Source organism: Erythrolamprus reginae, chromosome 5 (assembly GCF_031021105.1).
Source record: "Erythrolamprus reginae isolate rEryReg1 chromosome 5, rEryReg1.hap1, whole genome shotgun sequence".
Lineage (NCBI taxonomy): Eukaryota > Metazoa > Chordata > Lepidosauria > Squamata > Dipsadidae > Erythrolamprus > Erythrolamprus reginae.
The window spans coordinates 72,534,691-72,561,485 of record NC_091954.1 but is presented as its reverse complement, the minus strand read 5'-3'; the positions used below and the strand labels follow the sequence as shown (position 1 = coordinate 72,561,485).

Genomic DNA, 26,795 nt, shown 5'->3' with positions numbered 1-26,795 from the left:
CAGAGTAAATGTGACTTTTTTTTTGCCAAGAAAAATTTTTTTCCCCCACCCCCACAAATATTTTTTTGATGATCAGCATTGTTAAATTGAGTAAATGAATGCGTAAGATTTTAAAGAATATTTCGGATTTGGAGCATAAAAAAATAAAAAGTGAAAATTGTTGCAAGCAGCCAGGGGGGGGGGGAGGCCTTATTTCTGATGTTAAAAAAACAGTAAGAATCATTTTTTTCAGTTCCTTTATATTTTTCTTATATTCAGAAATGTTCAAGGTACCATTCCCACACCAACTCCAGTAAAATAGACTGCATTTTGCAAGCAAAACTATCCATAAATTGAAAAAACTTTCACAAAAACGGGGGGGGAGGCACATTTATGGGCAAAATAAACCAATAAGGATTAATTTTTTCAGTTCAATTTTCATTCCATTGTGTGAAGAAATGTTCAGACTACTTTCCAAGTGAAAAAAGCTTTCAAAAAGACCAAACATAAGCACTGCAAATGAAGAGTTTTCGGTCCGGGTCAGGGTGACCCGGGAACATAACATTAGGGAGTTTTTTTTTTCCAGCAAGAAAGAAACCTCCCACCCCCCCAAAAAAATTCTCATAGAGAGAACCCCTGAAATGATGAAAAGTCATGAAATTTCAAGTTTCAGATATGCAGGGAAAATTTTTTACAGGGTCTCAAACCTTGATTTCGGGTCTCACAGACCCGAACAGAACAGCAGGGTTAAGAAAGTTTACAAGTTAAGTGAAAGAAACTTCATTATTCATTTATATGTACATGTACATTTCTTCATTAAAAACATGTCTTTCTGCATAATTTAGACTAACTTTGTGAGTTTTTTTAGGGCTGGAACCAATTAAAATTATTTACATTAATTCCTATGGGGAAAAGTCGTTCGAGATAAGAGCTGCTCGACTTAAGAGCCCAGGTCCGGAACGAATTAAACTCGTATCTCGAGGTACCACTGTAGAGGCGTTCTTAGGTAGAGGTACCATTGTATGTTTCTGATATATCCTTTTCCTATTGAGCTCTTCAGGAAGATACAGTACATGCACCAGTTTTCCTTCCCATAAAAAGTATACTTGAAGATATCACAGCACCACTCCTAGGTTGCAGTATTGATGTGACTAAGGATGTGCACAGAATAAGAAAAATAGACCAGGGGTAGGCGAAGTTGGCTCTTCTATGACTTGTGGATTTCAACTCCCAGAATTCCTGAGCCAATCAGGACGTCTGGGAGTTGAAGTCCACATGTCATAGAAGAGCCTACTCCTGGCCTAGACCAATCAACTGTCCCACTTTGCAGTGGAACAAAACTTTAAGCAATTTGAGTGTTCTGCTGTAACTAACTTTGAGTTAGAAATTCAATCATTGGATTTTTGTTGTGAACTTGGAGCATTTAAATTGTTTTGTACTTGAAATACATTGGTGCACTGGTTCATTTCGTCTGTATTTTATCTTCAGGTACAACGTAAAATCTGTTTCTGAATTAGCCAGTGTGACCTGCACTGCTTTCATTGTCGCTATTAGTCCTTTGCTCCCATGCTTTTTTGGAAGCACCTCCCAGAGGCCACAGGATTATATAACTAGAAATATTGTGAACTCAATTATTGGTCTTTTAATTCCCAAAAAATATTCTTCCTGAGTCGGTTGAAAATGTTGGTTCCACCAATTCCAAGAAATGTTTACAGTCTCCATTCTTTAATAGGAGCATTGCATACATGTAGATATACATTTTAGTTCTAATATAGTAGCAATTTTATAGGTCCATTATTAATAAGATGTGTGTTTATTGTTCACTATGACATTTTTAATTTGCACACTTTATAGATCCAGATCAAGGAGAAGTTCTCGCAGACATTATACAAGATCACGTTCACGTTCTCGATCCCACAGACGATCAAGAAGCAGATCTTATAGCCGCGACTATCGGCGCCGACATAGTCACAGCCATTCTCCTATGTCTACTCGTCGGCGTCATGTTGGCAACAGAGTAAGGCTGGGATGGCAGCAGTTGACCCGAGATAATTCAGCTGTGTGTGTCTTTGGAGGTTCTAAAGTTTTCAAATTACCCCGAAATAAAGTTATAATTGTATTGTATATAATGCTAATATTGTTAAAGTTATATTGATGCTAAATGTATTTAGTAAATTTTATTTAAAATAGATATTGTAAAGTAATGATTTATATTATTATGTCTTAATTTAAATCTTTTAGTTTGCTTTAAAGTTTGCTAAGACATTTTTAACTTAATGAGATGTAATGATTTTTTTCATATAGATTATGTATATAGTTTAATATATTTTAAGGTAGAAAGCAGCCGATCAGTTATACATTGTAGTGACTTTAATTCACTGCAGAAAAAACATACATTGACTTTATTATCTAATTTCATATACTAACAAAAATGTCATGTATAAACAAAGAATTTCAGTAGATATACAGTATAGTAAAAATATTGCACAAAATCTCTAATTCAGAGATTCTTAATGTCTTTAGGCAATGGACCCCTTTGAGAATCTGTTGAAACCTAATATAGCCCTTTTAAGAACACTTACTTAAATGCATAAAATAAGATACATAGCTGTAGATTGTATTACAAGAGAAATCATTTATACAGATAGTCCTCATTTAGCAATCACAATAGGGATGGTCATTAAGCAAAATAGTTGTGAGACTGCTTATGTTCTTCAACTTTCCTTTGCCTTACAAGTTGTCCTAGATTTATGATCATTCAATTATCAATTATTCAAAGTTACCTTGATGTTGAAAAAAAATTACTTGCTACCAAGTTCTTGCACATACTGCTGTTGCAGAACCTCCGCATTCGTGATCAAAATTTAGACACTTGGCACCTGACATTTATGGCAGTTGCAACCTTCTGGGGTCAAGTGATCTCCCTTTCTGGGGAGCTTCAAACAAGCAAAGTCTGGGAGAGGCATGAATTGTTTAATGACCATAGTAATTTATGTAACAATTGTGATGAAAAATTTGTAAAATCAGGCACAGCTCACTTAATGACATAACATTTAGCAATAAATTTCCTGTGCTAATTGTAATAAGTCAAAACTACCTGTACAAACCTGCAACAGTTATAAATGTAAGTATTGGTTGTACTTTTTGTAAATGGCATGCCTACAAAGATGCTAAACAAGGACTACCTGTATTCAGATATAGTTAACAAAATTCTTTTTTTTTTAAAATGTGTTTCTTAATTTATTAATAAGAAAATAGGGTTCAGTTCAGCTAGAGATTATTGAAAATAAATTTGAATTTTTTCCGCATCCATGGACCCTCTGAAATCTAATCACAAGTGTCCTTGGACCTTTAGTTAAAAATCCCTTTTCTGACCTAGAGACATCTATTATTGTTTTATTCATTGCAAAAATGTTTCTGTATTTTGCATTCAAAAGTGCCCCTGTTGATTAACAAACACCTAAATCCCTACTGGGTGAAGGATTAATGTGTGAGCAAATGTGTTACGAAAAAAGGAAGCTTCTCATGTCCAAACATAAAAAAAACATGCTGTAGTAATTCCAAAGTGAACCATGTTAAGCATGAGAAATCACAATTCCCAATAATAATCAGTAATTGTTAGTGTATTCTAAACTTAATTTGTTAGTTAATGAGCACAACAGAACATTCTGGAGAGTTGGACAGTGTTCTGGTCTCTGCTTACCTTTTTTATTCTAGGAAAGGCAGGCTGTTTATTATTTAACATCATATAGATATTTTTAAATTGTATCTGAAAATATTTTTTTCTTTTTGTAGAACACTCACTTCTTATGAGAATTTCTGTTCTTTTTTTTTTTTTATGCAGGCAAATCCAGACCCAAATTGTTGTCTTGGAGTATTTGGATTAAGTCTATATACAACAGAAAGAGATCTGAGAGACGTATTCTCCAAATATGGTCCAATTGCTGATGTTTCTATTGTATATGACCAACAGTCTCGGCGTTCTAGAGGATTTGCTTTTGTTTATTTTGAAAGTGTTGATGATGCTAAGGAGGTAAGGAATTGTCTTTATATTGAATTATATTAAATATATGCAAAATCATGCTAATTAAAATTGTATAAACATATTTTTCCAGAGTAAAAAAGGAATACAGTGATCCCTCGATTATCGCGAGGGTTCCGTTCCAACACCCCTCACGATAATCGATTTTTCGTGATGTAGGGTTGCGGAAGTAAAAACACCATCTGCGCATGCGCACCCCTTTTTTCATGGCCGCGCATGCGCAGATGGTGGAGTTTGCGTGGGCGGCGGGGAAGACCCAGGGAAGGTTCCTTCGGCCGCCCAGCAGCTGATCTGCTCGGCAGCACAGCGAGGAGCCGAATCGGGGTTTCCCCTTTGCGTGGGCGGCGGGGAAACCCCGATCTTCGTCTGCTCGCTGCTGCTGCGGCCGCCCAGCAGCTGATCTGCTCGGCAGCGCAGCGAGGAGCTGAATCGGGGTTTCCCCTTTGCGTGGGCGGCGGGGAAACCCTGATCTTCGTCTGCTCGCTGCTGCTGCGGCCGCCCAGCAGCTGATCTGCTCGGCAGCGCAGCAGCAGCGAACAGACGAAGATCGGGGTTTCCCTGCCGCCCACGCAAAGGGGAAACCCCGATTCGGCTCCTCGCTGCGCTGCCGAGCAGATCAGCTGCTGGGCGGCCGAAGGAACCTTCCCTGGGTCTTCCTCGCTGATGCCCCCGCCCGCCACCCGCCAGCAAGAGGGGGAGAGATAGAGAAAGAGAGAGAAGGAAAGAAAGAGATGAGAGAGGGAGGAAGAGAGAGTGAGAGAGGAAGAAGCAAGATAGAGAAAGAGAGAGAGAAAAAGATGAGAAAGGAAGGAAGAGAGTGACGTCATCGGGTGGGAAAAATCGCGATATAGCGTTTCGCGAAGAACGAGATCGCGAAAATCGAGGGATCACTGTATACAGTGATACCTTGTCATATGAACTTTTCAAGATATGAACCCGGGGTTTAAGATTTTTTTGCCTCTTCTTCCAAACTGGGATGCCCCGCCTCTGGACTTCCGTTACCAGCCAAAGTGCCCGTTTTCGCACTGGTGGGATTCCCCTTCTGGGATTCCCCTGCAGCATTGCAAAATCTGGAGGTGGGGTTTCCCATGGAGGGGAGCCTCAGAGGAATCCCAGCAGCGCAAAAATGGGCGCAGCTGGCAAAAGGGGTGAATTTTGGGCTTGCACGCATTAATCGCTTTTCCATTGATTCCTATGGAAAAATTGTTTTGTCTTACAAACTTTTCACCTTACGAACCCTGTCCTATTAAGTTCGTAAGACAAGGTATCACTGTACTGTATTTCCTAGATTCATGTTAATAGATCCATACCGTATTTGTATAAGACTCACCTTAATTTTGAGGGAGGAAAATAGGAGGAAAAAAAATCTGCCTACCAGATATTCATCTGGCTACCATCCTTAGTCTGGTCAGATTCAGCACATTATTTTATCCCCTGGTTAGGGTTTGTTTGTTTTTTTAAACTTATTCGGAGAGAGTAACAATCAACAAGCTTGCAAGCTGCTAAGAGCTGGGAACATCATTAGCACCTGGTTAGGGCTGGAAAGAAACTTATTCAGAGCAAGTATAGCGATGAAAAAACCCTGCAAAGACTTAGGGCTTGGAAAATATTCTTCGCTGAGAGAAACAATGAAAGAGCCTGCAAGGTAAGAGCTGGGAAGATCATTAGCAGCTAGTTAGGGCTGGGGAAAAATGCTACATTCAGAGTATAAATCGCACCTGAATTTTCAGCCTCTTTTAGCAAGTAAAAAGGTGTGTCTTACATTCCGAAAATACGGGAAACTTTCAAAATTGACCACAACTGAAGTTTGTGTTACAAGTATCAAAAATTTTGTTCATGCAGATCTTCCTTTCTGCATTTTTTTTTGCATATGCATACTATTTATATTGTGTTTGTCCTCTATTAAATTAAAGAACCTGTTTATCCCTTGTATGTTAGGGTTTAAGACAGTGCAGTTGTCCACTAAATTTTATGACTGAAGTAATTTCAATGCAAATTTAATTGTCTCTAGTATTTTAGTTGTTATATCATTAAGAATAGAATGCTTTATTTTGAGATATTCTGGATTCCTGTAAAGAGATACATAATTCTCTATTCTTGTCTCTGAAATAAAGTTAATTTGAGAGGAGATGATTGGTCAGGTAATCCCAATAATTTATAATAGAAGTTGTAGGGATTTGAATCCTATTTGATTCTGTCCTGTTTTGTTCAGTTGTGTCACATAATCTTAGCCTTCTTTCATGATAAAAAATCACAACTTTTATGAAAATAAGACTCAGGCTAAGATGAATACATTCACAAGAAATTGTAGAAATTATGACACTTTCCCCCAAAAGCAGATAGTATGGGTGGTATTGCAACATTGTTAAAGCTACTCTGATAGGCTTTCCACTCCAGCTGTTAATTTTATATCTAGTTGTGATTAGGTTAAATTTATTCTGCAATATATTTTAATCCTCATTTAGGCAAAAGAAAGAGCTAATGGAATGGAACTTGATGGGAGAAGAATCAGAGTTGATTTCTCAATAACAAAAAGACCCCACACACCTACTCCTGGAATTTACATGGGGAGACCTACTTAGTAAGTTTTTTGGGTCAAGGTTTCCAACAAGTAATTCCATATTTTATGTTATATGGGCAGTTTTGAATATAGAACACAGCATTCTGTACCAAATAATAAGCTTCAAATTTTAGACACAATTGTACAATTATTAAATCAATTAAACATTTTTAATATATGATTAAATATTGGGATTTTTGCAGAACAGTTTTTGAAAGTATTACGAGTTCTTGTACTCTGAGCTAGGTTATTTATTTTCACAGATAGATGGGAGTGGAGCATTTTGACCACTTTTACATAGAGTAGCGTTCCCTGTTGGTGAAGGTATTATTTTCTCCTTGGTATTTCCTTGATTAAGCTATTGGTTGCTGCTTTATTGTTTGATGCCAATGCCTGATTTATCTGCATGTTGATTGCTGGCGAGGTGCTCTGGGCTTTTTCTTTACTTTTTTAGCTTTTTTAAACTGATTTTTGAATATTAATGTTAATTTATCTCCTTGTGTTATGGATTGATGATTAATTTTTCTGAGTGTCCTTTTTGAATTAGCTTGATATAAGATTGAAACTCTGATTTTATCCTTCATGTTTTGTGAAATTAAGGAGTTTTCATCGTGTCTTCAGGATAAATGGTGTTCATGAATGTGCTCTGCTTGTCTGACTATATAGTGGCTGTTGCATTCTTTACACTGTATATAATACAGTCTTTACACAGGGTTCTTCTCCCCCCCCCCCCCCAAAACCCTTTGGGCTACTGGGTTTTTCAGTTTACTCAAGATATTTTGAAATTTTTCATTGGTTCATGGGCTACTGTGATTCTGTGTGGTTGTAACAGTCTGTTCAGGTTGAATAAAAATGTGATGATTTTTTAAAAAATTTAAAATAATAATAAATTAATTAATAATAATTTATTAGATTTGTATGCCGAATCTCTCCGAAGACTCGAGAATTGGGATTTTTAATTTTTATTACTTTACAGTGCTACCTCTAGAACGCCTCTACTTACAAACTTTTCTAGATAAAGATTTTTTTGCCTCTTCTCAAGAAACCATTTTCCACTTACAAAACCGAGCCTCCAAAACTATAACCGGAAAAGGCAGGGAGAAGCTTCCGTGGGGCCTCTCTAGGAATCTCCTGGGAGGAAACAGGGCTTCCACCTGTTCCCCAATTGCACGCATTATTTGCTTTTACATTGATTCCTATGGGAAAAATTGCTGCTTCTTACAAACCTTTCTACTTAAGAATCTGGTCATGGAACAAATTAAGTTCGTAAGTAGAGGTACCACTGTATTTTAATAAAATACTTTTGGAGTAAAAATTTAAGATACATTAATAATTTCATTTATTCAGCATGAAATGGAGCTTAGTTATATAGCATGAGGCTGTATGTTTTGCAGTATTATTATGGGTCAGAGTAGTTGCTGTGGGACAGATATGACAGTTGCTCTTTAAAAATTATGATTGAAATTGAGTTGATTTAAATCAAGCCTTTTTATTGGTGATTTAAATGAAATCCACCCTGGGTCTGTTGATTGTTTTTGAAATGTTTTTGATGAATGGCAGTGTTGTCTTTTTCATAGGTTGTATTGGTTATGTTGTAAATGGGTTGAGTGGTGAGGCACACTTTGATACATTTGTTTGGTTATCAAGTTGTTGGAAAGGGTTCTGGATTGCTGAAGTGCATTTGTGTTTGTTTGAATAATGTCTTTAGATAGCGTCTCTTGTGGAAGATTTGGTTGTTATTTATTTAGTGGAGCACTTGTTATTTTGGGCGATTTTTCAATAGACTTAAATTTCTAATTTGCTGCCATTTCCACTGCTAATGACCAGTATGTTACTCTTTTCTTTCATGAACGTTACTCCTTTGAAGTTGTTGATTGTTTCAAATTTCCTCTCTAGTTTTCATTATGATAAGCTATCATCTCACTGATGGGATTCAGCCAGTTTTCACCACTTTGTGAGAACAGGTTAACTTTCTCAGCAGTCTGGCAAACTGGTTGTTGGAAGAAATTAGGATAGAGAAACAGTTATTAAATTGCTTGAATTCCACCACTACATCATCTACATATCAAATCCATACTTTTGATTGTGTGTATGGGAGTGCTATAGCTTCTGTACACTGGATTAGTCTCTGAGAATGGTGATCCCATGGGATTGGTTTTCCATAAGTAGGAATTAATTATGGGTATTCAAAATATGAAGATGATTGTGTGTACAGATTTAGACAAACATGTATACTTTTCAGTTATAAAATAGTTTACTTCTCATGTGCGCTGCTAAGGAGAGTCCAAGTATGGGGATAAACTTCAGTCATTTTTGCCAAGGGACTGAGTTATATTTAAGTTAAAGCACTTTCTGCTCCACTGGTTGTGACATGTCAGTTTTCAAAGGGACATGCTTAAATTTTCTCAATAATAACTTGAGCAAAGACTGAGATTTTTCTCCTACTTGGACTCTCCTTTATTCAATCAGTACATTATTGGAAAAAAGATCATTTCTGGCTGCCAGTGGTTGTACCGGTATGCTGATTGAGAACTGCCACTTCCAAACAGCTAGGTAGCTGGAGTCCCACAGCGGCTATGCTATTTGAGCAAAGCAAATGCAGGTAATGAAGTTTACTCACAGCCTCTGGCTTAGCATCCCAAGTGCTGCTGAAACGCAGGTTGGTCTTAGTTTCTTCTCCGCAGGCTGCAGCTCTAAATTGGGCCGGGAAACCTGCCTTTTGCCTCTGTGACTGGCGGTGGCCATTTTGAACTCAACAACTGCCTATTGCCAAGCAGATTTCTTCAGAGCCGTGGGAGAACCAGTGGCCATTTTGTTTGGTCATTAGCCATGTTTTCATCTCCCTTTATGCCAGTGGCCATTTTGGAAAGCCACAGCTGAACCACAAGCCTCCGATCACCATTTTGCTGGTGTTATTTGCACCGCACAGCTATTCAGATTGCTTATTTTCATCAAAGGATTGCCTTTCCTGCTTTATTTATTTAGTTATTTATTTAGTTATTTATTGGATTTGTATGCCGCCCCTCTTTGTAGACTCGGGGTGGCTAACAACAGTAATAAAAACATATAAATCCAATATTAAATGCTTTGTCTCTAAATCTTTATAGGTGACCCAGGTGAGTGCTTGTCCTGGACATGAGTGGTGCATTTAAATACCTTCCCACTCCATTTATAGGAGTCTCTGCCTCAGAGCAATACTCCTTGCAGCGCTTGGAGACTTAGCATTCTAAATCATATCCCTCCCACCTGGCTTGTGGCCCTACTCTTTGCCTCACCCATGACTGTAAAGTCAGACAAAGGACAGGAGGCCTCCACTTCTAGTGGTCCCAGGAAGGTTACCTCTCAAAGCCAGACCTCCTTCAAGGATAAGGCTGAAAAGGTCTTAAAAGGTTGCTGACAAGCAGGCATCAGCAGCAGCCTTAAAGGACACAGAAAGAAGACTTCATGCCTTGTAATAGCAATTCGCTAAGGCCCAACAGCAAGCAGAGATGTCCCTTTCACTGGTACCTCAGCAGCTACCTCAGTTGCCTTTGCAGGCTCCTCCACCTTCCCAGGGTTTGCTGCCTCCTCCAGTCCAGGAAACTCCTCTGATGGCCATGTTCTCTCAACCTCTGGACATAGATACTGCATCTGAACTGGACTGGTCGCCAGGCCGTCCCATTGTATCCCAGATCATGGAACAGGGGGATCCCTCCTTACCAACTGCCTCTGTAAGCCTTGCCCTGGGTCCACCAACCTTGTAGGCATCTACTACTGCTATGTTTACATCCACTGCAGCAGGGCTCTGTCCTGGGGAAGATAGCTGGTGACACCTTCCAGCAGATATACAACATATGATTGCAAATGCCTACTCACAGGGCATTGCTGTCTGGCTTCAGCAGAAACCACACAAGGCCAAACCTAAGTCAACCTTGGCCTGTCTTAAAGTTCATCTGATCCTTTGGGTATTGACTCAGCTGCCGGCTTGTTCTCAGAACCTGAATGAGAAACAGAGACCATTCCATCTTCAAAAATATTCACTGACATCACCAAGCGTCCGTGAGATCGTCCTTCTGCCACCCCTGGTCTGTATTCGGCCAAATGCAAATTCTATGGGAATAGAATAGCTGCTTACAAGATAAAATCTATTACAAAATACAAAATGTAAGAAACCCAAATATTAAATCTAAATCTAAAACCCCAAACAATTAAAACCATTCAACCTGGTTATCCAATCACAGGCATACAATCATAGTATCAGCCGGAGCAGAATGCCAAAGCTCAACAGCCCCAGGCCTGCCGGCAAAAGTGTGTTGTTGTTATTATTATTATTACTATTACTATTATTTATTGGATTTGTATACCGCCCCTCTCTGTAGACCTTTCGAAAGGCCAGGAGGGTAGGCATGGTGCGAATCTGGGGGAAGTTGATTCCAAAGATTCCAGGACAGATCCGCTACCAGGGATAGGGGCAGGCAGGTTTCTCAATCCAGATGCCTAGGCTTTTTGTTGACCCAAATGATTCCACAGAGTCCAACCCTATTGGGGACAGGCTTCAATATTTTGCAGCCCAATGGGAAATTACAACCACGGTCTCTTGGCTCCCAGCACATCAAATTTGGCCTCACCATAGACCTTACTTCACGTCCCCCAGCTGGTTCATCCGGTGTCTCACTCCATCCAATGTCACAAAAAAGGATACTGATGGAAGCCAAGATCCACCACCTACTCGAAATTTCATCCATAGAGAAGGGTGCCCCAGGAACAGGAGAGACTTGGATTGTATTCTATATTTTTCCTAGTTTCCAAGAGCTCCGGGGGGGGGGGGGTGTTGGAAAGCCATCCTGAATCTGAAGCAATTCAACGTGTACATAGCATACAAACCCTTCAAGATGCAGTCCCTTGGGTCCATTTTAGGATGCTTCAGGCAACGGGATTAGCTCAAATCTATCAACCTCAAGGAGGCCTATCTCCATGTGCCCAGTACATCCATCACACAGGAAGTTCCTAAGGTTCACCTTTTGGGGGACTCACTTCAAATATCAAGCCCTGCCCTTTGGCTTGTCATTCATCAAGCTTCTCAATGTAATGGTGGCATATCTGCGGCCACATCCATTGCATCTACAGTGCTATTTGGACAATATCATACAATCTTCATCCCGTTGTGCATGCAAGAATTCCCTGTTCACAATTTGGACCTTGCCAAGGGCACAGCTTTTCAGTGAACTTTTCGAAGAGCCACCTCACCCTTCCATCTCGGCCCTATCATCAATACCCAGACTTGTGAGGTCTTCCTGTCACTAGACCGTTGTGACAGCATTGTTTCTCTGTTGGCACAGGTCCATCGGCAAAACTCAACCACCCTTTCTCTACTTTTCCAGTTGCTGGGGAAACTCATATCGTGCATCGATGTGTTCTTACAGGCAAGGCTTCACGCTCAAGCCCCTTCCAATGGAGCTTACTCCCATTTCAACGAGTGCGTGCCAGTCTTTCTATGGTGAGGGTGCCACCAGCGATCCTACATTTGCTGATTCGGCTGTTCAGCAGGGCTGCCTCTTCATAGACCCCACCTGGGTGACTAACCCCCGATGCCAGTCTGTTTAAGTGGGCGCCCATACCCAGTCCTAGGTAAACCAGGGATGCTGGACTCCATCCGATTTAGTCAATGCCAACATCATCCTGTTGGAACTCCAAGCTGTGTACCTCGCTCTTCAATACTTCAAGCTGCTGCTGAGGGGCTCCCATGTCTTCGTCATGATGGACAATGTGGTGACCCACTCCCACATCAACCGCCAGGGGAACGTGAAGTCCAGACGTCCCATGAAGGAGGTGGAGCAAATCAGATTGTGCGTGGAGCTGCATGTGAGGTCGCTTCGAGTGGAGCATATCTCGGGTGCCTTTAATGTGCAGGAGGACTGGCTACGTTGCACTATGATGGATCCAGTGGAGTGGCCCCTGCAACCTGACCTATTCAAGACTGTCCAGCATCTCCGGCCGACCAGTAGTGGACTTGTTTGTGACTCACACCAATACACAACTGCTGAGATTTTTCTCCAGATTTCCAACATGGGAGTGGAAGGATCCTTGGCCACCTGGACCCCTCTGCAGCTTTCCTCCCCTTCCCCTTATCCTGAAAGTGATCCGAAAGATCCTTGCTTGAAGAGGTAGAGATTCTCCTAGTTGTTTCACACTGGCCCCGCTGCCCTTGTTACACAGATCTGGTGGAATTCTCAATGTCTCATCCTTGGCGAATTCCCAAACACAGGATCTCCTGGTCGGCCTATTGTAGATTCTTTCCAGTCTTACCTGGATCTGTTGTCAGTCTCAACTCTTCAGATTTTGAGTTTCTTGCAGGTGGGGTTTAATAAAGGATTAGCTCCCAATACTTTCTGCAGACAAGTTGCAGCCTTGTCCACAGTCCTAAAACTTGACAATTTTCGCTCGCTGTGTTATCCCAACGTATACAGTTTCTTGGAGGGTGCAACTAATCTGAAACCCAAGTTGTTCATAGATATCCTTCTTGAGACCTCTCCCTTGTCCTGCAAGCACTCATATCATCTCTCTTTGAACCATTGAGAATGGTATCACTCCAGTTCCTAACACTTAAGACAGCCTTCCTGGTCTCCATCACCTCAGCCAGGACGCTTCCAAATTGGGCGCTCTTTCCATACGCCAGGACTTTATGTCACTTCCATCTGGACCGAGTGGTCCTCCGTCTGGATCCCTCCTTCCTACCTAAAGTGAACTTCTTTTTCCATTGGGTCCAGGTGATAATACTGCTGGACTTTTATCCTAACTCACGACATCTGTCAGAAAAGTGTTACCATAAGCTGGACATCAGGAGGGCTCTCCGAATTTATATCTGATGGACAGCCCCGTTCAGTTCTTTACCTGAAGAGCTCTTTATAGCATTCCAATTGGCTTCCATGGGACACAAAGTCATACACCAGACTTTCAGCTGCCAGCTTAAGGCATGCATTATTTAGGCCTACAAGGGCCAGTCCAGGCCCGTTCTGGGCAGGATCACCATATCACGGATCAACCCATATCGCAGCCACCTTGGAAATATGGAGAAAACATGTCAGGCAGTCATGTGGTCTTTGCCATTTCCCTTTGTCAAGTATTATAAACTGGACTTGGTTGCCCTTTGGCAGGCAAGTACTACAGAGAATCTGCTCCACATCTGATGAGCCTTCGCTGCCCATGAGACTTAAGCTTGGATATATCCCATACTTTGACTCCTCTTAAGCAGTGGACAAAAGAAACAGGGTTGGCTTACCTGAACAGTCCTATTTGTGCACTGCGGGGAGAGTCCAAGCCTGCCCTGGCTTGTCTAGTCCAGGGTCGTGGGCATCTTTATTTGCTGTGTCCTACCTCAGAAAGGATGTCTGAGCAGAGAGGAAGTGCTTAAACTTAAAAATAACTCAGTGTCTTGGCAACCAGCTAAAGTTTATCCCCAAACTTGGACTCTCCCAGAAGCGCACAGAGAAGAACGTTCAGGTAAGCCAATGCTTCATTTGAGTCTTTTTACACAATGTTATGTGTTGTAATGATACTAAGGTCTTACTTACAGGATGATGCTGCAACCATAACTGCCTCTGACAAGGCTTTCAGCTTTAAACAATGTCACACAGCAGTCAAGCAGGAAAGAATCAGTTGGTAAAAAACAAGATATGTTTTGTATTGCAAAACAGGTCTCATTTTCTTTTGCTATTCTGATTTCATAGTCTGTGTGAAAAGAGTCAAGTGGCCTAGAAGTTGAGATGCTGGACATGACCACCAGAAGGTTACTAGTGTAAGACCCGAAGTACTATGCGATGGGATGAGCTCTTGCCTCAGCTCCTGCCCACCAGGCAGTTCAAAAGCATTCAAATGCAAGTAGATAAATATAAGTAGGTACCAATTTGGTGGGAAGGTAACAGGGCATTTTGGCATATAATCATGCTGGCCACATGACCACTGAAGCCTCTTCAGACAACACTGATTCTCCGGGCTAGGAAACTGAGATGATCTCCCTCTCCTATAAGTCAGACATGACTGGACAGCAGAAACATTTACCTTTAAAAAACATTATCTGTACAACATATCAAGCTGCTATATGTTCTACTTACACCTGATTTATGAATCGATACAACTAAAAAACCATAAATTGTTCTACCAAGATGAGTTTAGCAAATTAGAAATGAAAAGGTATTGGGTTCTACAGTATGATAAACAAGCTGGGGATGAATTTATCCATGGCGGATTAGGCAATAGCAGCAGGCCAGTCAATCATAAGGCCTGACAGAGACCATGCTTCCAATAAATATTTTTCATGCACACCAGTAATCATGTTAGCACAGCAGAAAATACATTTCTGATATTTTCTTCATGTTCCAAATTACATTGTGTTCTTTAAACCTGGATCAGCGCACAACCCTCATTTTTTATTGAGCTTTCTGTTTTACGAATGTAAATACAAGACACACAGAACATTCTATTTTGACAGCAGTAACAGTAATCTTCGACTTACTACTATAATGAAGCTTACCCATCATGGTCATAAGTTGTGACTATTATAAAATGGGACAGTCATAGGACCAACCTGATTTTACAATCTTTTTTTGTACCATCTTAAAGTGGCAGTTATTAAGCAAGCCAGTGGTTCACTGGGCTCAGGTTTTCCCAAAACTGGAAGTATATGCCAGGTTTTTTTTGGCAAAACCGATGTAAAACAAGTGACGTAACTAAAGGACACTGCAAATGGCCATCAAACTCTTAACCACCAGGCCGCACCATCGGAACTTTGAATCTCAGTTGTAGGTACCAAGGTATGTCCATTGTAACTTCAAAAAGTTGCTAAGCAACCATGTTAAGGGCTACATGTATTTTATCTTTCCCCAGCTGAATACTCATTGACACTCATATTTTAAAAACTTAAATGTTGACAGCAAACTCTTATAGTTTTGCATATCAGTCTGCAAATGTGGCATTGAGTAGGAATAATCAAGTCAGCTTGTTTCTTAAGCCACATAAGTAGCACAGTACATATAGCAGTTGTTTCATTATGCATTATCGACCCACAAAAAGCTTTAAAATCGTTCTTATTTAGAGATACCCTAGGGAAAAAAGAAAGTTAACAGATAAGATGTGACTGCAAGTAATGTAGCAGCCTTCATAGTGCAAAGCTTAATAAACTTGATATTATTGAAGTATTTATATGTCTTGATATTACATTTTTAACATACTATATTATCTGAGCATTTTTTGATAGAAAAATGGGAAACGAATTTTTTTACCTTCTTTTATTATACATATATAACCCATTTGTCTTTCTAATACTCTATTATATTTACTTTAGTGGTAGTTCCAGGCGGCGAGACTATTATGACAGAGGTTATGATAGAGGCTATGATGACCGTGACTATTATAGTAGATCATACAGGTGAGTCTGCCTATTTCTCTCAGTCACTCCCTCCCTCTCTTCTCGATCTGTCTTTTGACACCCTCTTCATCCCTTTTTTCTTAACAGTACTAACGAGTCTTCCCAAATCTATTTAATTAGATGTTGATAAGATTGCATATTCTTCTTTTGCAATGCAATTTATTTATATGGCTTCCCAATTTGAAACACAATTCTGGATGACTCAAAATAGCAATAAAAAACAAATAATACAAGAAAACCCTCTTCTAACACAACCATTTCCAAGCGTCAAATTTACGCTATCCCATCACATAGGGGAAGAGCCTTCTGGAAGAATAAGAGGGTGGGGGGCCTGCCATATCTTGGGGAAAACATGGTGTGAAACATTCTTCCCATATATAAAATGTAGAAAAGGCACAAATTCTAAGTACAGTAAATGACAATATTTAAGAGTAGGAACCTAAAGCTTGCTCACTCTAATCCACTTGACTCCAAGACATGTGGAACTTTAAAGGTGGTAGCTATCGTCTTGAATGACAATTGAAAAAAATCCTGGGAATTTTGTGCATCCTGCACAGTGCAGTGCCAGTCTATAATGAGCAAACCTAGGAACATACAGTGCAGCGTGTGCCACCCCACTCTGGACCAATTGTAGCTTTTTGGTTGCTTCCAAGGCTAATGTGTCAGTAGTCCAACTGGGAAGTGACAAAGGCATGAGTGATTTTAAGCAAGACCTTCTGGTCAGGAATGGATAGAATTGGTGTCCAAAGCAAATCTGTGCAAAAAGGCTCTTGACCATAGGTTACAACCTGCTTTGTAGGTTGAATCAGCAAACCCACAGGGACACCAAATTGCCAAGTCTCTACAGAGATGTGCTACCCTGTCAAAAGTCAAAGATAACCACTTCAGTAATCCAGCCAGAGCTGGAAATTTGTAACCCCATGTTGTCAAATGACCTTACCCAGCAGTTCCATGTAAATGTTAAAGAACAGTGAGAAACTTAAGGCACCCCATGCTGCAGGGGCTTAGGGCTAGGTTTCTCCCACTCAACACTTGACTGGAAACTAGACGCAGAAGGAGAAGAACCACTATAGTATCTCCCAATCCCAAAATACTATTGTCATGCTAAGAAATCTAGGTGATTGCATAGCTCCATCCTAAACCATGTACAGATCATCTGCAAGTGTGGCCAGTCCCATCTCTCTAAAGTACCCCGGGACTGAATTAAGACTAAAAAGAATCTTAATAACCTTGGTACATGGCCCTCTGCAACTGAATTCTGTAAAGGAAATTCTATTTTGGATCTTGTTTTGGACGAGAGTGCTTTCCAATTACACAAAATGTAGAAGTGCTTAACACTGCTTATTTATCATTTGCATTGATAACCTCATCAATAGTTGATGTCTCAATATAAGTGTTGTTTTATATTCTGTTGTGTGGATGTGTGTATACCAAACTATTGGTTATGTTTAAACAGATAGAATTGAGTCATCCTAAAACAGTAGTTATTGCAAAGGAAATACAGTAATACCTCATGATACGAACTTAATTGGTGCAAGGAGGAGGTTCGTAAGACGAAAGGTTCGTAAGACGAAACATTGTTTCCCATAGGAAACAATGTAAAGTCAATTAATCCGTGCAACCAAAAAAACCCCGCAAAAAACCTGCTTTCCGCGACTGCTGGGAAGCCGGGCGGCTGTTTTAAAAGGTGACAGCCGGCCTGGGGGGCTTCCCAGTACCCCCCCAACCCCGAACCCGGGTTCGGGGGGGTGCTGGGAAGCCCCCCAGGCCGGCTGCGACCTTTTAAAAGAGCCGCGCCGCTTCCCAGCTGTCTCCTGAAGCCGAACGATGCGTCTTCTCAGATTTCCTCCCTCCCTCCTGGCCTCCCTCCTCCTCCTCCTCCTGTATTCCGCCTCCCTCCCAACCTCCGGGCCACATTCTCTGTGCCGCCGGCCGGCTGTCATCTTCTAAAGAAGCAAGAAGAGGAGGAAAAGCTGGGCGCCTTCCTCCACCACCACCGGCGCCCAGCTCCTCCTCCTCTTCTTGCTTGTTTAGAAGATGACAGCCAACCGGCGGCGCGGAGGCTGTGGATGGTGTGCATGTGTGGAAAGGGTCAGCGGGAGAAATGGGGGGAGCCGTGGCCACTGCCCCGTGGAAGGGACCCGGCTGGGACGCTCCCGAAGGTGTGGGCTGGGGTCTTTCCAGGAGTGCAAGCAGCAGGCGTGGGCTGGGGTCAGTGACGGAAGGCAGCCGCCTGGCCCGGGAGGCGCGGCTTGATCCGCTGAGCCTGGACGGCCCGGAAAATCGCAGCCCCTGTTGCCTGCGGCGGCGAGGGAACCCAAGCCGAGAGCAGCATCACCGCGGCTCCTGGCTCGGTTTCCCTCGCCGCCGCAGGCAACAGGGGCTGCGATTTTCCGGGCGGCCAGGCTCAGCGGATCAAGCCGCGCCTCCCGTCACTGAGCCTCGCCGGCGCGGCTTGATGCGGGAGGCGCGGCTTGATCCGCTGAGCCTGGACGGCCTGGAAAATCGCAGCCCCTGTTGCCTGCGGCGGCGAGGGAACCCAAGCCGAGAGCAGCATCACCGCGGCTCCTGGCTTGGTTTCCCTCGCCGCCGCAGGCAACAGGAGCCGCGGTGATGCTGCTCTCGGCTTGGGTTCCCTCGCCAGCGAGGCTCAGTGACGGGAGGCGCGGCTTGATGCGGGAGGCGCGGCTTGATCCGCTGAGCCTGGACGGCCCGGAAAATCCCAGCCCGTGTTGCCCGCGGCGGCGAGGGAAACCGAGCCAGGAGCCGCGGTGATGCTGCTCTCGGCTCGGTTTCCCTCGCAGCCGCAGGCAACACGGGCTGGGATTTTCCGGGCGGCCAGGCTCAGCGGATCAAGCCGCGCCTCCCGTCACTGAGCCTCAGTGACAGGAGGCGCGGCTTGATCCGCTGAGCCTGGCCGCCCGGAAAATCCCAGCCCGTGTTGCCTGCGGCTGCGAGGGAAACCGAGCCAGGAGCCGCGGTGATGCTGTTCTCGGCTTGGGCTCCCTCGCCGCCGCAGGCAACACGGGCTGCGATTTTCCGGGCAGCCAGGCTCAGCGGATCAAGACGTGCCTCCCGGATCAAGCCGCGCCTCCCGTCACTGAGCCTCGCCGGCCCAGAAAATGGCAGCCCGTGTTGCCTGCGGCTGCGAAGGAAACCGAGCCAGGAGCCGCGGTGATGCTGCTCTCGGCTTGGCTTGCCTCGCCGCCGCAGGCAACAGGGGCTGCGATTTTCCGGGCCGGCGAGGCTCAGTGACAGAAGGCCCGGGAGGCGCGGCTTCATCCCCTGAGCCTGGCCGACCCGAAAGATCGCAAGGCACGCTGCCTGCGGCGGCGAGGGAAACCAAGCCGGGAGTAGCGGCGACGCTGCTCCGGTTGCCTGGTACTCTCCTGCCTCCCACGCTGATGTTCCCCGCTGCATCGGGCACCGCCAGCCCCGAGTCGGACGCACCCTCGCCGCCACGCCCAGCCACTGCCCGCCCCGTCCTAGCCGGAGCCTGAGCCGGGCCCGCTCGGTCACGCCTCGCCCGCCGCCCGCCCGATCCTGCGCCTCCTGCTTCCCCCCCCAAGCCAAAAATACAAAGGCGGTCTGCCGCCGCCCGCGGAGCAATGGGAAGCTGAAGCCGCTGGCGGTTTCAGACTCCGTTTGCTCCATGCTGCTCCGCCCTGCCTGTCATGCGGCGGCAGACCGTCTTTGTGTTTTTCGCTGAGGGGGGAGCAGGAGGACCTTCCTGACTCCCTTCCCCAGCGCGGGACCTCCTGCCTTCCCTCCCAGCCAAAAATCCAAAGCGGTGACAGCCGGGCTGCGGGGCTTCCCAGCAGCCTCCGGAATGCCGAACCCGGAAGTTCGGGTTTGGCGTTCGTAAGATGAAAAACGTTCGTAAGAAGAGGCAAAAATTTTCTGAACCCCGGGTTCGTATCACGGGTTGTTCGTAAGACGAGGGGTTCGTATCTTGAGGTACCACTGTACACATTTTTTTCTATATGCTTTTATTATTTTTAATATAAGCTTTCCAGTGGCTTGTATTTGAGGTGGGCAGCCCTATAAATCTTTTTTTTAAAGGATTTATTTACATTTTTCAACAACATAAAAGAAAAAGCATTTCAATAGTCTAAATCTAAACAGAATTTATTTTCTGTTTGCAAAGGTTTTGATAAAAGCCAGCTCATGGATACTGTGACTGAACTTTTCAGCTATATATTAATAAATATTCAAAAATACGTTATGTCTAAAATATGCCCAATAACTTAAAGCAGTTGTCCTAAATTAAGAAAGGGCCTTTTTCAAAGATGAAAATTACTGAGATAGTTGGAACAGCATTGAAACATTTAATTAAAATAGTATATCTGTGTTAAACTTGAAACAAAGGATTTAGGATTCAACACACTTTCTGTTCAGAGTAATTTGTTGCATCAGTGGCTGATGCTGTTATGTAATTCATATGATTTTTCCCCTTAATCCCAGGGCTTTCCCCCCTGCATTATTCCTTTATATCAGTTATTTGTATTTTGCAATTTTAACAAAGCTTTTTAAAAACGTTTTGCTTATCCTTTCACAGAGGAGGTGGTGGAGGTGGAGGAGGATGGCGAGGTGCCCAAGATAGGGATCAAATGTACAGGTATGTTAAAGGATTCTGATATGATTTTTTAAATATGCAAGTGAGGGTGAAATGGGAATATTTTTTATAAAAATCTATATGGAGCGGTATCCTCAAAGCCAATACTGATGAGTGACTGGTTCTATCTGGTTTCCAAGAAAATATACTGCTCAAAAAATAAAGGAAACACTTAAACAAACAACACAATATAACTCCAAGTAAAATCAAACTTCTGTGAAATCAAGCTGTCCACTTAGGAAGAAACACTGATTGACAATTTCACATGTTGTCAGCACATGTACAGAACAAAGTATTCAATGAGAATATTTCATCCATTCATATCTAGGATGTGTTCGAGTGTTCCCTTTATTTTTTTGAGCAGTGTATTTTGATCTAGCTATATTTAGAAGTGGAGGTGGATTATTAATCTTAAGTAATCATTTTAGTTAAAACATTTATGTGATTCAAATCACTATTCTGCAGAATTTAAAATTAAAATGCATTACATTGAGCAATCTTATCATTTCCAATTTCAGCTGTAACTCATTTATATGCTACTCAATGTAAATTCAGATGCAGTAACTAGTTTTAAGGTTAACTTCTCACTTTTTCCCTGGCTTATCTGATATTATGTCTATTGTACAATATTACTAAGCAGATTTGTAAAAATAGAAGCATTTAATAATAACTAGACAACCTGTGCCCCTTTGAGTCATCTTTCCAGAATATATTTTCTTGTCTAAACAGAAAAAGAATGACCATGGGTGGGCAAAAAAAGCAGGGGGAGGAGGAGCGACCTCTAATTCCTTGCCAGCTTTCCTATTAAGTTTCTTTGTGGACATCTGGCAGGGAGTATTGGAAATCCATTCTCCTTTCCTTAGGAGGAAGGTAGGTGGCTGCTGCTAGATGGGAGAAGGGAACAAGGGATTGTGAGACTGGCTGAGAAAATGGAAATCACATAACTAGAGCAGCCAATAGCAGTGGAACAGCTACAACTTTTCTAAATTTCATTAGCTCAGGAATCATGGGTCCCAGATTTTGGGCACATTCTGTAAGTTAGACAGTTTGTGGAACCTGGGATCAAAAAATGTTGCCCTATGATAGATAAAATAGATAATAGTAGATAGATACATAAACTAATGGGCTTGAAACATCCATGATGATCCAGTATTCTTGTGTACTATATAGCTACCAAGGTTATTTGTAGCAGTGCAAGTTAATGTGTATCATCACTCACATTTTTTTGTGCAGGAGAAGATCACCATCTCCATATTATAGCCGAGGGGGTTATAGATCCCGTTCCCGGTCTCGATCCTATTCGCCTCGTAAGTTACAAGTTCAGTTGAATATAATTTTGCCATTGCAGGCCAATAAAGTTAATATGGACCATAGCAGTATAAATATAAACGCATAGTAAACTCTTTTGAACTAAAAGCTGTGCAAAGCTATGCTTTTAATACAAGCAAAGAGCTAAAGCTCTGCTCTCAAAGAGACTAGCTACATCTATCAGATCTTCATGTGCGTACCAAAGCAGATAATGGGCAAGTGGGGACAGACTTTAGAATTGCCTGCTTTAATCTTTTGATGAGCAGTGTTGCCTAACAAGTTTTGCAAAGCATTTCTAGAATACTGAGTCACAAAACTCATTTGTCCTCTGCTCATTTAAAAAAAATTCTCAGTTATGTTTTCTGTTTTTAAAAAAAGAGATACATTACTGCAAAGTTTTTGTCGAATTTCAAACAACCTCCTGGTCTCAGTTGTCTTCACCTTGATATAGAAATGTTCTTTTGGAAATAAATATTTTAACTATTAAATTAAATTAGCATATATTTTACTAAGAGCCCCATTGTTATACAGTGAACCCTCGAGTTTCGCGTGTTCAAGTATCGCGAAAGGGCTATTTCGCGAGTTTTCAACCAGGAAGTAAACTCCACCATCTGCGCATGCGTGCCCTTCCACGCATGCATAGATGGTGGAGTTTCCCCGCCGGGCAGAGGCTTCCCTGGGTCTTCCCCCTCTTGCCCCCGTAAGACCCCAGCGGCGGCGCAAGCAACGGCGTGGGCGGGCGGGCGGCACGCGCTTGGGGACATCCCAGCTCCGCTCCCCAGCTGGGGAAAGCGCGCGCGTTTGGGGACTCCCTAGATCCGCTCCCCAGCTGGGGAGCGGATATAGGGAGTCCCCAAATGCGCGCGCTTTCCCCAGCAACGCGCGCGCGGTGGGGACTCCCTAGATCCGCTCCCCAGCTGGGGAGCGGATCTAGGGAGTCCCCAAACGCGCGCGCTTTCCCCAGCAACGCGCGCGCTTTCCCCAGCAACGCGCGCGCTTTCCCCAGCAACGCGCGTGCGGTGGGGACTCCCTAGATCCGCTCCCCAGCTGGGGAGCGGATCTAGGGAGTCCCCAAACACGCGCGCTTTCCCCAGCAACGCGCGCACGGTGGGGACTCCCTAGATCCGCTCCCCAGCTGGGGAGCGGATCTAGGGAGTCCCCAAACGCGCGCGCTTTCCCCAGCAACGCGCGCGCGGTGGGGACTCCCTAGATCCGCTCCCCAGCTGGGGAGCGGATCTAGGGAGTCCCCAAATGCGCGCGCACCCCAGGCGCGAGCAACGGGGTGGGCGGGCGAAGGGCGGGCGGCAGTGGAAGCAAAAACACCATCTGCGCACGCGCAGATGGTGTTTTTACTTCCGCACCGCTACTTCGCTAAAAATCGATCATCGCGTGGGGTCCTGGAACGGAACCCTCGCGATGATCGAGGGTTCACTGTATATGCATTTGTACCTGTACTCATTTTTGTTCCTCAATGGTTTCTTGGTGACTTAGTGAAAATTTTAGACCCGTATTCTTGATTCAAATAACACCTCAATAAATAGAATATTTTGTTGGAATAACACACCAACAAAGTATGTTTTCTAGGTTAAATTTAGATGATTAGTCATTAACTTCATTAAAAAGTAATATTTTAAAGAGACACTTTGGATCCAAATAGAAGCTTATACTGTTATTGAACTGGATTGAGTTAAACTGCATAAACCCATTTTGCTTTTGAATATGCAGACGTGATTCAAAGTTTGCTTGCATTTTATCATTTCTTGCAATGTATCACAAACATGCTCTAGATTACCAAAACATTTACAAAATAGTGGGAAATGGCACAGCAGTTTACTGGTTAATTTGGTGAAAATTGCCACTTCCTTTCCTCTTTATTTTGCAAATAGAAGAGGAAGTCTGAATCTATGCATTAGGGGGAAAATGCCTCCAACAGTGGTCCAATATTCTGTATTATTTCTCCAAATAGTATAAATTAACAATGTCTTTTGGCAGAATTGCAGAGATTCAAGATTCTAACTGGCTTCTTTCTGCATTGCAGGTCGCTATTGAAATGGAAAAAAAATGAAGACTTTATTGCTGCAAACAGTGCAGTGTGATTGCATACTTGTTATTTTTGTTCAGTTGAATGGTGCCTAGTGAATTAGGTGACTTTTACACCTTTAATGGAGAATATTTTGGTGAAGTTTTAAAGTGTTGTACCATTCTGCATATTTGTGTAGTTGGTGCTTTGTTCAGAATTGTGTTTTTGAGAAGAGTATGTCTTTCGCATGTATTTAGTCTGAACTTTGCAGAAGGATTTCTGTTATCTAAATTCTTCGATTTTTTTTCCAGTTTCTAGGGTATTTTGAAGATCAAAACCTGTGTTGAAATGGTGGCATAATAAACATTTTTTTACTTACTTTGAAGTTTGTATCTTTTCTTTAGTCAAAGTGCATTCAGAGGGAGAAAGGTGATATACAAATTTGGATTGGTAACTTATTTTGTAGCAAGATTCTTCTAGTGTATGTGAAAAGACTAGAAAATGTGTGTGCATTTTTGCAGGTTTATGGAACAGACTTGCAAAGATAATCTTAAAAATTGATGGCTGAGTAATCCAAGAGTATATATTTAATGTGATCATAAATAATTTTGAAGCTAACCTAATAATATTTTATAATCTCTGGAAAACGTACTTAAAAAGTGGCTATTCCTATGGTTTGTATAACAGTACAAATGTATGACTAATATTTGTTCGCCTTTCTGTGCCGAAGGGCAGTACATGTCTCCAGAACAATCATCACAAATCCTGGTAGCAGTGTCTGACTAGTGCTTGCAGTATCATTCTAGTTTGTTTATAAGGATGCAGAAGGATAATAATACTTTATGTTTCCAGTCATGTATTGCGTGAATGGGTTAATTTCTCATCATAATGTAAAACGAAATAGTTGACCAAGATTTGACTGTGGCTCCCATTAAACAACTCATTTTTGTTTTCATTCAAGGTATAATTAAGTTCTGTTTCTGCATTCTCATTAATATATTCTCTATTAGTTCCAGATTTCTTCAAACGGCATACTTTTCCTTGTTTTTGTTATCTGTTTAAATAAAAACATTTTGTATAAATTGGTCTATGGAAGACATATATATTCCACTTAAAGCCATGATAACATCTAAAGTATTCTGATCAGAAAGCTTTGTTAAATCATAATGATATATTTAATGCTGGAAAGAAGAGTCAAGACATGCCAATTGTTTATATTCACCAATAGAAGAGGATATATGCAGTTCATAGTTGAATTGGCTCAAGGCTGAACTTATACCAAAAACTCCACAATTCAGCCCAGAGCTTTATTTATTCAGAGAGCACGTCAGAATTGGGAAGAATTCCAAATTGCTATTAAAAGATCACATCACACCATTCCAAAGACTCCTGGTCTAACTGTTATGTTTTTTCCTTTTGAAATTCCAGCAATGCTATTGCTACCCAGTGCAGCTGGAGCTTAAAGTGCCACCAGAGGGCAGTCGCCACCATTTCAAAGCTAATTTTTATTTTTGCACTTAGAGTTTATAGTTTGCAGCTGTTTTCTCTCCCACCCAACGCCCTCCCCTAACATTTTATTTATTTATTTATTTATTAGATTGGTATGCCGCCCCTCTCCGTAGACTCTGGGCGGCTCACAGCAATAATAAACTATATAACAAATGTAATAATTTAAAAGAAACACTAAAAGCCCCATTATTAAAAGCAAACATACACACAAGCATACCATACATAACTGTATAGGCCCGGGGGAGATGTTTCACTTCCCCCATGCCTGACAGCAAAGGTGGGTTTTAAGGAGTTTACGAAAGGCGAGGAGGGTGGGGGCAGTTCTAATGGCACAGTAAGAGAATACTATTACATGATTTTTAGACTTGTATTCTACTTTCAGCAACTTGAGATGGCATAACCTTCTTTCCTGTCGTTTTGTCCCATAGCAATAATTGAAGTAAACTTGCTGATGGGGATGGGACTCAGAATTGTTGAAGATACAGCTGGCTGATAGAACACAAGGAGAATCCTCAAAATCCTGTTTAATGCAAAAAAATAAAAATACGCCTTAAAACAGTAATATTAATGCAAATTCAGACATTTCTCTAGTGGGTCAGAATGTAATCTTTACACAAAAAACTAGATTTGCTAATCTATAGCGTCTACTATAAATCTAATTTCCTCAAATTAGATAGGAAGGCTGAATATTGCCATGCCCATCTTTTGGAGTTATTTTGTGTCAATTCTTCAAGGGCAATGATCACTGGATAGCCAAAAGAAATGTTCAAATGGATGACTCGGGAATTCTGAGAGTCATCATAGGTGCCCACTCTGCCTTAGTCAAAGCTTCAGATCAGAAAAGAGCAGAACTCTTGTCAATTGTACTTTTTCCAGGGGTAGGGAGTGGGATATTCTGTTCAGAAGCATTATTTTTGAATTATTTTTCTCTCCCTTCCAAATAAAGGAAGCTAAATTTATGACTGTTTTATGTTTTAGCGAGGAGAGGGTGATCTCACTATATCCCAACCCAAGTCCTTGGTACGTAACATTTGGTCCTTTGTTAATCAAAACTAAACATCAAGCATCTTTTTTAGGCATAGTTATTTTTCCACAATAAAAATTTGTCACAGGTTTATTCCGTAATTATTGTAATTTCCAAAAGCAGTCCTGGATTTAAATCAATGCACTGATGGTGTATCACATTTTGTCAAATTGCTACTGCACAGCCTGCAAACACCTATACATTTGACAAAAACATGATTTATGTACCAGGTAACTATGTACAAATAAAATTTGTCAGAGGTCTTAGAATCAGTATTTCAAATTCAGAACTACCCTTTTCAACCAACTTCAAGTTGCAAGCTCAGTTTGACTTGT

General features: G+C 42.1%; 1 protein-coding gene across 2 annotated transcripts in view; it reads left to right on the top strand.

Annotated features, from left to right (window-relative positions):
- TRA2B (transformer 2 beta homolog) overlaps positions 1 to 24,305 on the top strand; it is a 38,949-nt gene extending 14,644 nt beyond the window's left edge. Inside the window, exons 3-9 of one of the 2 annotated variants that reach the window (XM_070753125.1) lie at positions 1,834 to 2,038; positions 3,824 to 4,012; positions 6,487 to 6,602; positions 15,901 to 15,984; positions 20,543 to 20,602; positions 21,833 to 21,906; positions 23,946 to 24,305. In XM_070753125.1, coding sequence (XP_070609226.1) covers positions 1,834 to 2,038; positions 3,824 to 4,012; positions 6,487 to 6,602; positions 15,901 to 15,984; positions 20,543 to 20,602; positions 21,833 to 21,906; positions 23,946 to 23,956 — 739 coding nt within the window. In that variant the 3' untranslated portion in view covers positions 23,957 to 24,305. The remainder of the gene's footprint in view (positions 1 to 1,833; positions 2,039 to 3,823; positions 4,013 to 6,486; positions 6,603 to 15,900; positions 15,985 to 20,542; positions 20,603 to 21,832; positions 21,907 to 23,945) is intronic. The other variant, XM_070753126.1, reaches the window with a different exon arrangement.
- The last annotated feature ends 2,490 nt before the right edge of the window (positions 24,306 to 26,795 follow it).